The sequence below is a fragment of the Notamacropus eugenii genome, chromosome 2 (genome assembly GCF_028372415.1).
Source record: "Notamacropus eugenii isolate mMacEug1 chromosome 2, mMacEug1.pri_v2, whole genome shotgun sequence".
Classification (NCBI taxonomy): domain Eukaryota; kingdom Metazoa; phylum Chordata; class Mammalia; order Diprotodontia; family Macropodidae; genus Notamacropus; species Notamacropus eugenii.
This window is the reverse complement of record NC_092873.1, coordinates 291,673,197-291,687,958: the sequence shown is the minus strand read 5'-3', so window position 1 is coordinate 291,687,958 and position 14,762 is coordinate 291,673,197. Positions and strand designations below refer to the sequence as shown.

At 35.9% G+C, this 14,762-nt stretch overlaps 1 protein-coding gene across 6 annotated transcripts in view; it reads left to right on the top strand.

Annotated features, from left to right (window-relative positions):
* Positions 1 to 14,762, top strand: part of ST7L (suppression of tumorigenicity 7 like) — an 87,222-nt gene that overhangs the window by 773 nt on the left and 71,687 nt on the right. For all 6 annotated transcript variants that reach the window (XR_011974801.1, XM_072644359.1, XM_072644356.1 and 3 more), the window contains exons 2-5: positions 3,694 to 3,776; positions 7,015 to 7,177; positions 10,906 to 10,960; positions 12,376 to 12,491. Coding sequence is in view for 5 of the 6 variants with exons in the window: in XM_072644359.1 (XP_072500460.1) it covers positions 3,694 to 3,776; positions 7,015 to 7,177; positions 10,906 to 10,960; positions 12,376 to 12,491 (417 nt within the window). In the remaining variant the exon portion in view is untranslated. The remainder of the gene's footprint in view (positions 1 to 3,693; positions 3,777 to 7,014; positions 7,178 to 10,905; positions 10,961 to 12,375; positions 12,492 to 14,762) is intronic.

Here is a 14,762-nt window from a genome sequence, read left to right as displayed (position 1 = left end):
GGTAGCCCAGGGCTTGCCGGCGTCGTCTGGCGGCTGCCTCTCGGTACGGCATCCCCGCTGGGAGAGGCGAAGGGATCCCGCCGCCCCCACTGGCATCAGTGCATATGGATGGATATTGGGCAGAAACTAATTTGGGGATGTTCTTTGACTTTATCCCTGCCACGCCCAGCACGGAACTTTGCATCTAGCAGAAGCTTAATAAATAAATAATAAATACCAACTGTTCCAAGAGATCTTTGTGCAGGTTTAAATTGTAACCAGAATTAACGCTTAAATTTAAGATAGAAGAGCTTAACACTTTGAGGACAACCCTGTACTGATTGTATTACGCACCTATGGTGCAGTGCGGGAAGAGGGGAGAAGAGACTGAAGTGTGTGTCACACCTCTGACTTCTGTCCCTCCTCTGCTTGGGGTGGGAGTGGGAGTGGGGGGCTTGAGGGACTGATATTACACCAGCTCTTAAAAGATTTCCTGAGAGGGTCTGCCATAAGCCAGAAACGTCAGGCTGGCAACACTCCCGAGCTGCTGAGGGGAGTAAAATACCGGGGTATTTAACGAAGCAAATGAAAGTGTAATAAAACAGACATAACATTTTAAAATAAGCGAACATGCAGCCCTCCGGGATCGTTATAGATGGATTGGGACTCCCCTCTGCCTCTGAGCTGGACTCACTGCAACAATGTAATCACCTAGAGTAAAGAAAGTCAAGATCGGTAACGAAAATCCTGTTGTGTGCAAAGGTGGCTGGGCATACTGTTTATAGTTGGAGACCTGGGTTCTCTCTCTATAGCTGGGCATACTGTTTATAGTTGGAGACCTGGGTTCTCTCTCTATAGCTGGGCATACGGTTTATAGTTGGAGACCTGGGTTCTCTCTCTATAGCTGGGCATACTGTTTATAGTTGGAGACCTGGGTTCTCTCTCTATAGCTGGGCATACGGTTTATAGTTGGAGACCTGGGTTCTCTCTCTATAGCTGGGCATACTGTTTATAGTTGGAGACCTGGGTTCTCTCTCTATAGCTGGGCATACGGTTTATAGTTGGAGAACTGGGTTCTCTCTCTATAGCTGGGCATACTGTTTATAGTTGGAGACCTGGGTTCTCTCTCTATAGCTGGGCATACGGTTTATAGTTGGAGACCTGGGTTCTCTCTCTATAGCTGGGCATACTGTTTATAGTTGGAGACCTGGGTTCTCTCTCTATAGCTGGGCATACGGTTTATAGTTGGAGACCTGGGTTCTCTCTCTATAGCTGGGCATACTGTTTATAGTTGGAGACCTGGGTTCTCTCTCTATAGCTGGGCATACGGTTTATAGTTGGAGACCTGGGTTCTCTCTCTATAGCTGGGCATACTGTTTATAGTTGGAGACCTGGGTTCTCTCTCTATAGCTGGGCATACTGTTTATAGTTGGAGACCTGGGTTCTCTCTCTATAGCTGGTCATACGGTTTATAGTTGGAGACCTGGGTTCTCTCTCTATAGCTGGGCATACGGTTTATAGTTGGAGACCTGGGTTCTCTGTAGCTGGGCATACTGTTTATAGTTGGAGAACTGGGTTCTCTCTCTATAGCTGGGCATACTGTTTATAGTTGGAGACCTGGGTTCTCTCTCTCCATAGCTGGGCATACGGTTTATAGTTGGAGAACTGGGTTCTCTCTCTATAGCTGGGCATACTGTTTATAGTTGGAGACCTGGGTTCTCTCTCTATAGCTGGGCATACTGTTTATAGTTGGAGACCTGGGTTCTCTCTTTCTATAGCTGGGCATACTGTTTATAGTTGGAGACCTGGGTTCTCTCTCTCCATAGCTGGGCATACTGTTTATAGTTGGAGAACTGGGTTCTCTCTCTATAGCTGGGCATACTGTTTATAGTTGGAGACCTGGGTTCTCTCTTTCTATAGCTGGGCATACTGTTTATAGTTGGAGACCTGGGTTCTCTCTCTCCATAGCTGGGCATACTGTTTATAGTTGGAGAACCTGGGTGTGAATACTTACTGGCTTCAGTGACCTTGAACGCTCATTTCATTTCTTTGACTTCATGTTTCCTCATCTATATATAATGGTGGGTTTGCATCTTTTAGCTCCAAATCTTTTGATTCTTGCCTTGTAAGGAACTATTTTGAGAGACAGCAAGGTATAATGTTTAGAGAGCAGACTTCAGATTCAGGGCTAACTGGAACTAAGTCCTGCCCATGAAACCTATCACCTGGGTGACCTTGGACAAGTCATTGGACTGCTCAGTGCCCCGAGGAGCTCTTTAAGACTAAGTTGTTGAGCAACTGGTTACTAGTTTGTTTTTGGGGGGTTTTTTGTATGGGGAATTTCCTCACCAGGAATTTCCTACATTGATTAAATCACAAGGTTGGAGCAAGGTGCTGTAGCCAATGTAGAGAAAAGTGAGATGCGATCTTTGCTTTTATGGAGAACATGTAATCTGTAATAATAAAGCATTAAGTGTAATACAAGGTAGAATAGGAAAGTGAAATGAAAATGACAAGAAGATATTGGCAAAGATGAGTATATTTGAAATGGGCCTGGGGTTGAAGTGGAGTGGGAGGACATTCCCCACGTGGAACATTAAAAACAAGACTCACAGGTGGAAAATTCAAGGCTGAGTTTGAGGAAGAACAAAACCTCTTCCTTTCTGCCCAAGAAGTTGTCTTCCCTGAGGTTCCTGCCTAATCTTTATTATTCTTTGTCCTAGGCAGTAGTGTGATGTAGTTAGAGAAATAAGCAGTACCAAAAACCGATAAATTAGCCCAGCAGACGTTGTTCTGTGGTGCAACCAGAGAATAAAATAGTCATTTGTGTTAAAAGTTGAACGAATCTGGTCTTATCAATTCACTTTTGCTGCACCCATATGTTCAGTATTTGGAATATTCTCTGAGAACAAATTTCTTTCTCTCATTTTATTTTAACTGTTGATATTCCATTTTACATATAATATTTGACTTTTAATTTTAAAAAAATTTCCTTCTTAAAAGTTAGTGTATTTAAGAAAAGTAGTTTCCTGAACTAAATGTTTAATCAGAGGTGGGGAACCTGCGGCTTCAAGGCCATACAGTAGCCCTCTCAGTCCTCAGGTGCAGCCTTTTTGAGTGTTTGGATTCAGTTCCCTATCCCTGGATTAGTCCATTATTTAGAGCATGAGGACAGAACCAAAGTAAAAATTGTCCTCAGAGTGCTTTCTGTTATATTTATTGAGTTGTTTTGATTCTCTAAACAGTAACCCGGAAAGACTTTTTCTGAATGAATGGTTTACTGATTCATGCCCTCCATTTTCTCAGTCAAATTTCAGCATTCTCTTTAGAGTGACTTGGTGTCTCTAGTAAAATCTCTGAGGAAAGTTTAGTAAGGTCTCCTTCCACCTAGAAAAGTAAATGTAATTGAAGATGACTGGGGTTATTGGTTCCCTTTGCAAAAGCAAACACTTTACCGATTTTGTAATGCTTCTTGGAATTCCACAGATTAGTGTCCTAAAATTCTAAGAAGATTAAATTTTAATTCTGCATAAGAAGTAATAACAAAATGGAAGTTGTTGGTTCAAGTAATCTTTTTGGAATTTGCATTTTTAAAAAATGATATTTACCTGCATTAATGAATCTTATTCATAATGTACATTGTGTTTTTGTGCTCATTTACTGTATCTCAGAGCTTGAATGTGTTTTCACTTGGACATTATTTTCTCATTGCAGTGACAACATTTTTAAATTCTTTGACTCCAAAATTCTATGTGGCGCTAACAGGGACATCATCTCTAATATCTGGACTAATATTTGTAAGTAGTTTGTATTTTTAAATTCATGTTGTGCATTTGTTAGTGAAAATCTTGAAAAATAGTTCATGCAAAAAAAATTGTGAATGTGTAAAAACTGAAAAAAGTGAGTGTGTACTATGATTATTATGCTGGTGAACTCTTCTATTCTTATTTCTCCTCGCTAGGTGGTGCTCTCCAGCTGTAGTAGAAATACTGTTGCTTGTTTAGCTGTAATAGATGTTTCACAGTAACTTTAATGTACTAACTAATGAATTTAAGTGAAAAGCTGGTCATAAGAAATGGATTACTTTGATTCATTTTTGTGCATTATTAAGGAATCCAGGGTAATAGCTAAGTGTAAAATATAAGCCTCAAAATAAAATTATTTGTAAATTTTATTCATAGTTAAAACATTCTAGACAAGCATAGAATATATCGAAAGGTTGTACCTGAAACCATTGGGTTTTTAATTTGCAAAAGAAGGGAAATTTATATAAACTTTCTATGGCACCTTTAAATAAAAACATGAATCTTATTCAGAGTTAAATCTATTTTGTTCTAATTTTAGGTATGCCTGAAACACAGCTAAGGTTGTTCCTAAAACCAATGACTTTTTAAACATGAAAAAGGGGAGTCAAGGAAAGTTTCTGTGCTGTCTTTAACTCTCATTCTATGTGTTGTAAATTAGTATTCATTATATAAGATCATGTGTTTAATAATTCCTTGTATTTGCATATTTTGAGCTAGGTTATGAAAAAATATAATTCTATAACACCAATGTAGCAGTTACAAAGCACTAGGAGCCAACATTTTATAATGTAGTTATTGTAAAAAGACATCATTGGTAGTTCGTTTGGTGAAGGACAGTTTGTTTTTCCTGACTTTGAAGCAACCAGATTTTAGTTTTCATGTCTCATGAACAATTTTTACTTGTGAAAACATTTTCCTACTTCTTAGGAAGACACTAAACGGGGACCACATTTAGTGATAATTAACTCCCTGTTGTTTCAGTAGGAATAGAAGTAGAATTAAGCCATTTCAGGTCAAGCATGAAACAGCTATAGTATGGAGGAAAGGGAGCCAACCCAATTTCCAGCTCTGTACACAGTCTTGCTGCTAGTAGTTTATCAGTTAGTAGAAGCATTGAGATATATAGACAAATAATTGTGTTACACGGTGTAAGAAAGAAAGATCCTGACAAAATGTTTTAAGAAATTTAAGGAGGAAAAGATCACTTGGGGGCTGAGGGAAGGCATCCAGAAAGGCTTCATGGGGAGATGACACCTAAGCTGGGCCTTGAAAGAAGAGAAGGATTTTAAATAGGTGAAGAAGATGAAAGAATGTATTCCAGGAATAGGGGAAGATAGAAGCAAAGGCCTGAATGTATGTACTGATGCAAAGAAAACAGTATGAAGTTGGGGAATAGCTCAGAGTTATTTAGTTGAAACATGCATATGTAGAGCAGATTGAAGCTAGATTGTGGAAGACCTTTAAATGTTAGGCTAAAAAGCTTGAATTTTATTTTCTAAGCACTGGAAAGCACTAGACAACAGTGTTTTGGACAGCCGACTTATACATTAAGTATGATTATTTTGACAGCTATGTGAAAAATGAAAGGTAGGAGGAGAAAACTGGGAGACCATTTAGAAGATTGTTTTAGTATTCAATGTAAGAAATGACTGGGGCCTGAACCCGAATGGTAATCAAGTTAATAGAGATGAAGGGATGGATATGGGGGATGTTTGAGAGGTAGAATTGACAGTACTTGCAAGTATTTGGATGTAGCTAGTGAGCAAGAAAAAATAGTCAAAGATGATACCAAGTTTTCTAGTCTGGGCTATCAGGATGATGGGATGTTATGTTTATTTATATGAATTCGTTTGTAGCATGCTGAAAAAATGACAGTTTAAACCTAGAGTTTGTGTAACATTTTTGTTATAATACCTACTAAGGCAAAAAAAAATTCCTTAAGTTTTGGAAGATTTTATTTTTTAGACATCTGTCTACTCGATATATTTGTGGTTATATCAAAAGCCTAAGAAATGGTTGTGATTTAGGTTGTGGTAGGTATTTTTTAAGTAAAAGAAAACATTGTATTTAGCAGAAGAGAGTTTTTCAGTTGGTTACTTAGAGGAAATATATATATACATATATATATATGTAAATGAGAGCCATTTATAGTTAAATTTCTGCAGTCAAAATGTAAAAATCTTATCATTTAAAATCTGAACATATGGAATCTGTGGTAGGATAACAAAATAATTCATAGAATATTGACGTTGGAGTTAAGAAGACCTGACTCTGACATTGTGACTCTGGTTAAGATATTTTAACCTGTATGTACCTCAGACAACTCCTAAAGATGTATCTATTAAGTTATAGATCGTCTGAGTAGTGAAGGGAGTTCCCATACTTGGAGTTTCGTATGATAAAGAAATCATAGATCCTTTGAACATTCATGTATATATAGAATCATAGATTTAGAACGGAAGACACCTGAGAAATCATCTAGGCCATCCTCCTTTTGCAGTTGAGGACTGAAGCCAAGAAAGTTGTGACTTGCCAGAGGTCACAGAATAGCAGAGTTGTCATTTAAATCTAGGAACTCTGACTTTGAGCTCTTTCTGTTACATCGTATGTGTGTGTGTGTGTGTGTGTGTGTGTGTGTGTGTGTATAAAATTTGAAATTTGGTCATTTTCAGAATAAAGGGCAGATTAATGTTAGAGAGTATATAAAGCATTGTGATGACTTGCCTGCAGATTTTTACTTTGAAATTATTTGTTGCTTTTGTTGTCCTATAGAAACAGGAAAGCTGTGACTACTTGTGTTTTATAAATGGGTTCAATGTGGAACTTCAACTGCTCTGAATTCATACTTTAAAAAAAAAATAACTCAGCTGTTTCAACATTATTTTATTTTTAGTCTTAATCTTGATACACTACTAAGTGCAATATAAAATAGATGTTAGATTATTTAAAAGTTAAATTTTGAGGGATGAAATAAATACAATTCCTGCTTTTATTGTTTTTGAAGTTTTCATAGATCTTTTGGGTTAATTCGAGCTTGTCTAAAACCTGATTTTTTTTTTTTAAGTATATTTTATTGGGAGACACTGTAAATTTGGCTTTGTTTTTAGAACAAGAACTGGTTTAAAATACTGACTTAAATGGGAATAACTTTTTAAAAAAAAGGTCAGTTTGACTTTTTGTGTGCATGGTGACCATATCTGTCTTAAGTACTATTTTCTATTTGTTTCAGATATTTGAATGGTGGTACTTCCGGAAGTATGGCACATCATTTATTGAGCAAGTATCTATAAACCATTTGCGGCCACTTATTGGAGGGACACAGAGCAATGTTCCAGAGCCAGGTTCTTCTTCTGGTAGCAGGGAAGCTGATACCAATAGGCAAAATTTGTCAGGTGACTGATATGTCTTATCTTAATTTTTTTTAAGTACAAAATAGGCAAGTGTCTTTTTTTCTCACTTTTTAGTTTTTTTAAATTAAATTTTATTTTATTTTCACATGAAGATCAGTCTTTTCTACTTCCCACTTGCCTTTCCTCCATCTTGAGGAAGCAAGTAAAACAAAACCCTTGTTATAAGTATGTATAGTTAAGCAAAACAAAATTTCTCATTGGTCACATTTGAACAAAATGTCTCAATCTGAACTAAGTTGTTCACCTCTGTCAGAAGGTGGGCAGTATATTTCATCATGAAACCTCAGGAATTATGGTCGGTCAGTGTGTTGATCACGGCTCCCAAGTTTTCTTTTTACATACACAGGTGTGTGTATGTATCTATATCTGCATATAGATATACACACGTACATACATACAATATACATATATATGCACACATACATACATTTATATATACATATACTCAGATATATATGTATATATATACATATATGCATATACGTGGGTATGGTTTTGTTTATTTTAATCTACTAAAATCCTTCTTACCCTCCTTTGCTAAGCTCCCCCTTCCCCCTTTTGCAAACACATATAAACAAAACCCATTGTGAACGCATGCATGGTCAATCAAAACATTGGTCACGTCCTAAAAAATATTTGTCTCATTCTGCCCTCATTCTACACTCTCATTCAAGAGGTGGATAGCATATTTCATCATTAGTCCTATGGAATCCTGGTTGATCATTAATAAAGTCAGTGATTAGAGTTTAGTACAGTAGTATTCCATCACATTTATGTACCATAACTTGTTCATTTTCTAGTGGACAAGGATACTCTCAGGTTCTCATTCCCTGCCACCTCAAAAAGAGCTATCATACATTTTTGTACATCTTTAGAATTTGTTTTGCTTAGGACAAATCCTTCCCTTAGTCTGTCTACAAATATTGGCTATGTTGAGAAGGTAAAACATTATCTTGTTTTATTGACTGTTTTGGGGGAGAGGTGAGCCAATTGGGATTAAGTTACTTGCCCAGGGTCACACAGCTAGCGTCAAGTGTCTGAGGCCAGATTTGAAGTCAGTTCCTCCTGACTCCAGGGCCCCCTTTTCCCTTTCTCTTTGATTTCACCTTTGAATGAAAGATATTTGTGTACCTAGCTCTCTTTTTGTGTGTGTATATGTGTGTGTATTCTTTTTCCTTTTGACCAGTTCAGATGAAAGTGAAGTTCAAGTGTCTACTTCTATTTATATCCTCTTTACATTTTTTATATAGATATATACTTGGGGTTATGTGGTATTCCAGGAAGGCTAGCACCTCTGGTGTGAGGCTGCTCATCTACCTTTGGTGTCTACCTGGCACGCAGCTCTCACCTGTGGCTCCAAGAAGCTGTAGCATGTAGCTCATACTTATCTGTAGCTAACACAGCCCATTAAACTTTCTCAGCCGACAGGCTAAATCAGGTGGAGGAGTAACCTATGGGCCTCAACCCTGTTGGTGAGTTAGGGGGGTGTCTTCCTTCCTGTGGAATGGATGGATGAGAACATTTTGTCCCGGTGGCCACGAAGGTGGCTGAAGCAGGCACTATGGAAAGCTTAGAGCCTGGTCAGGCATTGAAGATGCCAAGGTCATCCACTGCATCCCTGGCCATTACCAGTCACCTTGACTTTTGTCTTACCACTGGACTTTGAAAAGAAAGTGAGGCTGACGATTTTGTGCAACCTTGCCTCACTCGATCCGTTTGATTCATGCATCAAGACATTACCTGTGGTATCATTGGTTCTTTTTGAAAATGAAGGACAAACAAGAACTTGTATATTCTGATTATGTAAGATAATTTTCTCTCCCTCCCCCCAGTATAGCCCTCTTCTTCTCTTTTCGTTCTTTGGATCATCAAGACATAACAGAACCATTCCCAGACCTTGTCTAATTGAATTCCTAAAGGGACACATGTATCATCTCCCCATGTTTAAATGTTAGCAGTTTATCCTTGTTTAGTCCTGTGTCATTGTTCATTCATGTTGACTTTTTCATGTTTCTTTTCAATTCTTTGTTTGTACTTCAGAGTTTCTCTGCAGGAGAATTTTAATCAGGAATGCTTGAAAGTCCTCTATTTCATTAACAACTCATTTTTCCCCCTGTCGCATTATACTTAGTTTTGATGGGTTAGTTATTCTTGGCTGTAAGCTCATATCCTTTGCCTTCTGGAATACTGTATTCTAAGGTCTCTGCTTCTTTACAGTGGTTGACAAATTGTGTGTGATCTTGATTTTGGCTCCTCTGTACTTGAACTCTTGCTTTCTGATTGCTTGCAGAATTCTTTTTTCTTTTACCTAGAATCTCTGAATTTTAGTCATGATGTACCTGAGAGTTTTCTTTTTAGGGTTTCTTTTTTTTTCTTCAGGAAGTGATTGGTGGATTCTTTCTGTTTTCACTTTGCCCTCTGGTTCTAAGATATATGGACAATTTTCTTTCATAATTTCTTGAAAGATGATGTTTAGGTTCTCTTTTTGATTATAAAACTCAAAGTCTAATGATTCTTTAATTTTTTCTCCTGGACCTATTTTCCAGGTCAGTTATTTTTGATATCTTAATTTTTAATTTAATTTAATTTAAATGAGATATCTTAATTTTTTTCCCATTTTCAGCCTTTTGACTTTGTTTTAATATTTCCTCTTGGCTCATGGAGTCATTGGCTTTATTTAATCCATTCTAATTTTCAGGGAGTTTCTTGCTTGGGCAAGGTTTTGTACTTTTTGTGCCAAGCTGTTAATCCCTTCCTTTTCTTTCTTCCATAGTTCTCATTTCTTTTCTAGTTTTTTCTTCAAGCACTTTCATTCCATTTATAAAAAACATGTTAAGCTAATTTTTAAACTCTCAATTCATTTCTTTTAGGAAACCCTTTTCTATGCCATGTCCTAGCTGATATTTACTATAGTAATCTTCCTAAAGTAACATACTTAATGTTGTTCCATAATTTGAAAACTTTAAATGGTTTTTGTTGCCTACTGAATAATGTCTAAACCTTTGGAATAAAAATCAAATAGAAAGGGATTCCTGTATAGACTTAGAAACCCACAGACTAACATATCTGTGTTGTATTATATTTTTATTTTTTTTGTTAAACATTCCCCTTTTAATTCCCATTTAATCTGATTCTAGCACTAGTAAGTTTTACAGGTGGTTTGAAAATTTGCAGGCTGATGAATTTCTTAGCCTGCTATTCAAGGCTCTTCCAGAGCCAGACTGCTTTTCCAACCTGACTTCTTGTTGGTTATTATTCTTTGTCTGTAGCCAGACTGGATTATTCCAGCACATACCCTCCATTTTCCTCTTTTTGCTTTTGTTCATAAATATCTACCCCTTTAAGTTCTTATTCAGCCTTCTAGGCTTAACTGAAATAATATTCCCTCCTTTGGACTTTTTCCTGTTTTTTTGTAACAGGAAGTTAGCTGTCCTCCACTGAAATTCTTGAATATTTTACCTGCTCCTTTATGGTCTAGGTTTCCTTGTCTCATCTCTTCTTTGAGAGTATAAGATCGTTAGAAATAGGGACCAATTTTTAATCATCTTTGTTTTCCCTAGCATAGCACCTAGCATAGTAGAAAGTACTTAGTAAATATATGGTGAATGAATGAATTAATGGTCTTCTTCATGTCTAGGTATTATTTCTTTAATTGTCATATGTAGTTTTTCTTTCAGGATTTTAAATATGTTTTCATGTTACTTTTCTAGAATGCAAGGTATGGCGAAACCCTTTAAATCTTTTCAGAGGAGCTGAATATAGAAGGTAATTTAATTTAATTTAAACAAATTAGTAATGATGATGCCTAGTTCCTGATGTAAAATGCTACAGAAACACCACATATTTTGTGAATATTAAAACTACCACTCTTATGTGGAATAGGTTAGCAGTGGTTGGGAAAAACCAGAGTAGACTGAGGCAGTGTGATTTGCCTAAGGCTTAACTTGTAGAAGCGTTATTATTACTATTTCCTTTAGTTCAGTTGACATTTATTAAGTGCCTGCTATGTACAAAGTCCTGTGTTAGTCACTGAGGGTACAGAGACAAAATTTTACCCTTGAGGTACTTATATTCTATTCAAATCCAATAAGCATTTTTCCTTCAATAATAATAAGCGTTCCTTCAAAACAAATATTCTCTTGATATAAAATTTAGGAAATTGATATTTTGACTCTCAGTATTTACTGAAAGTGTTCAGAAGTAATCAGAATAAAAGAACATTTTATGTGTCAGCATATTTCCCAGTAAAACTCTAAACTTCATAATGGGGGGGGTTTACTCAAGTATTTCATTTTTAAAATAAATTCGTTATTATAGAACTCCACTTGGTCATAGTTTAGTATGATTTTCCTGGTTTTTTGGTGTGTGTGTGTGTGTGTGTGTGTGTGTGTGTGTGTGTGTATGTATGTGTGTTTACATTTAACTATACTGCTTTGTCTCTTTCTTAATAATATTTGGCATTTTTATATTACATAGAAAATATATATTTTTAGTTTGCTATGTGGCTATTACTCTTCAATTGTGGTCAATATTGTATTTTAGTTTACCATTTCAAGACTGAGAAGTGCCACGGTTCACTTGGAGGCAAACTGAAATATTTTCTTAGGCAATGATAGCCACACTTTCATGAATCTCTTGGTAACTTGGGGAATTTTTCTTGAGGTGTTTTTTGTTTTCTTTGGAGCTTTGATAAGGGAAGAAGGACCTAAACTACTTGTGATTGGTGTCAGTAATAAATACACATTTATTAAGAGCCTACAATGTGATAGGCACTATGATAATATAATCATTCAGAGTTCTGTAGCACTTTAAAATTTACAAAAATACTTTCCTTAGAATAGCCTTGTGACATAGGTAGTATAGACATTATTATCCTCATTTTAAGTGTATGCTCAGACAACTTATACAACTTTACATAGTGAGTATCAGAGCTGGTATTCAAATTTGGGACTTCTGATATCATATCCAGCATTTTTCCCATTCTACCCTACTGTTTCTAATTTAATTTTTCTTTTTTTAATAAATCAATAAATTACTTTAGTAAATAATAAATACAAAATTGTAATGCTTTCCAAAAGTAAAATTGACTCTGGCACATTTTAGCATTTAAAATAATGTCTGTTGAAGTTGGCAGGTTGTTTGTTATATTCAATTTGATTATTTCCTTCTGTTTTATAAAGATATACATGGGTGACTGGTAAGGAACCACTTACGTACTACGATATGAACCTGTCAGCTCAGGACCATCAGACTTTTTTCACTTGTGATACTGATTCTCTGCGTCCTTCAGATACAGGTACCCTTTTCTTTTGTCCCTTATAATATTAAGGGTAGTGGTGGTTATGGAAGTTATTTAAAGGTTTCTTTAGCTCTCTCTTCACAGTTATTGATTATGGTGTACATATGTAGCTAAGAGTTAAATATTTTTGTATAAGAAGCTCACATTGAGTTGAAACTTTCATAGAAATTGGGAATTTATTTGACATTCCTGTTGGTTTCCCTGAGAAATAACACACTATACTACTTAATAAACTTTGTGAAGTTGTTTCTTTTATTATCCAAAGGAAGTCAACCCTCAGATGGACGATATTGATGACTTAATCATACATAGACTGCACAGTAGTTTAGAATAGAAAATGCTTATCTAAAAAATGTGTAATAGGGTAAGAGGGAGGAAAATAGGGATAGAGAGTTGGTCTGTACTTTGCCTAGTAAGTAAATTAGGGATGCAAAGTGCTAGAAAGATCAATAGTTCTCACTGAAGATATTAAAAAACATGTACTTTAAAAAATAATAATAGTTAGGATTTAAATAGCATCTACACTTATGTAGCATCTACTATGTGGTATTGAGGTAAGTGCTTTATAGGTATTTGATTCTCAGAACACTTGGAGGTAGGTGTTATTATTATCACCATTTTACAGTCAAGAAAACTGAGGCAAACAGAAGTTATGTGATTTGTCCAGGGTCACACAGCTGGTAAATGTGTGAGGATGGATTTGAATCAGGACTTTCTGACTCTGGGCGTAGTGCTCTCTCCATTGTGCCAGTCTAGCTGCCCTTAAATAAAGCTCTCCAGAAAACAAGCAAAACCATACAGTCTAAAGATATAGACAGTGTGTCTTCATTGAAATGATGTTTACCATAAAACACTTATGCTGGACTGAATGTATATGAACCTGAAATAATCAGTGTATATAGTTAGTGAAAACTGTAAATAGAAACACAAGGTAGAGGAAATGCTTTAAATGTATATAGCTTCTGGCAGTGTGGTATAACGATAGATTCAACATTCATTCCACATTCAACAAGCATTCACGAAGATATTACACTATGACTAAGTTGGATTTATACTAGGAATTCAGAACTGGTTCAATATTAGGAAAACTCTAAACACAGTTGACTCTCTTAATAGCAAGTACAATAAGAATCATATAAGAACATATATTTAATAGATGCAGAAAAAACTTTTGAGAAGATAAAATACCTAATCCTGTTAAAAACATTGGAAAGTATAGAAAAAAATTAATCTTTCCTTAATGTAAATGGTGTCTATCTAAAACCAAGAGCCAGGATTATCTGTAGTAGGGTTAAACTAGAAGCATTTTCAGTAAAATTACATATAAAGCAAGGATGCCCATTATTACCACTACTATTTGATATAGTTTTAGAAATTCTAGGTATAACAATGACAAGAAAAAGAAATTGAGGAAATAATCAGAGGCTAAGAGGAAACAAAATGCTCTCTTTTTGCAGGTGATGTGATAGTTTACTTAGAGAACCTTAGCATTAACTAAAAAATTAGTTGAAATAATTAACTTCAGCAGAGTTGTGTAAGATAAAGTAAGTCTACAGAGATCATCAGCATTTCTGTATATTACCAACAAAATCCACCAGGAAGAAGTAGAAAGAGAAGTTCCATTTAGAATAATTGCAGACAGTTGAGAGTTCCTCTTATAAAACACATGGAAACTATATGAACATGATTATGAAACACTGCACCAAAGACAAATATAGATAATTGGAGAAATATCAGTTGCTAATGGGTAGCCCAATATGATAAAAATAACAACACTCTTTAAATGAATTTACTTACCCAGTACCATGCAAAACTATCAAAGGATCACTTTATAGATCTAGAAAAAAATAATAAAATTCTTTTGGAAGAATGAAAGGTCAAGAATATCAAGGGAATTAATGAAAAAAAATGTGTAGGGGTGCCTAGCAATACTAGATCTCTAACTCTGTTACAAAAAAGTAATTGTCAGAACTGTGTGATACAGGTCAAGAAATAGGTTGATCAGTAGAACAGATTAAGTACACAACATATAGAAGCAAAAGAGCACAACAGGTGGGTGATGTCAAGATGGCAGAGTAGAAGAACGCATCTCTAGAAGTTCTCCTCCCACAACCCATAAAATACTGGTAAAAAATGACTAAACAAATTCTAGAGCAGCAGAAGCCACAAAGCGACAGAATGAAAGAGATTTTGAGCCTAAGACAGCCTGGAAGGCCGACAGAAAAAGTCTATTACACTGGGCAGAATGGAACACAGCCCAGCCTTGGC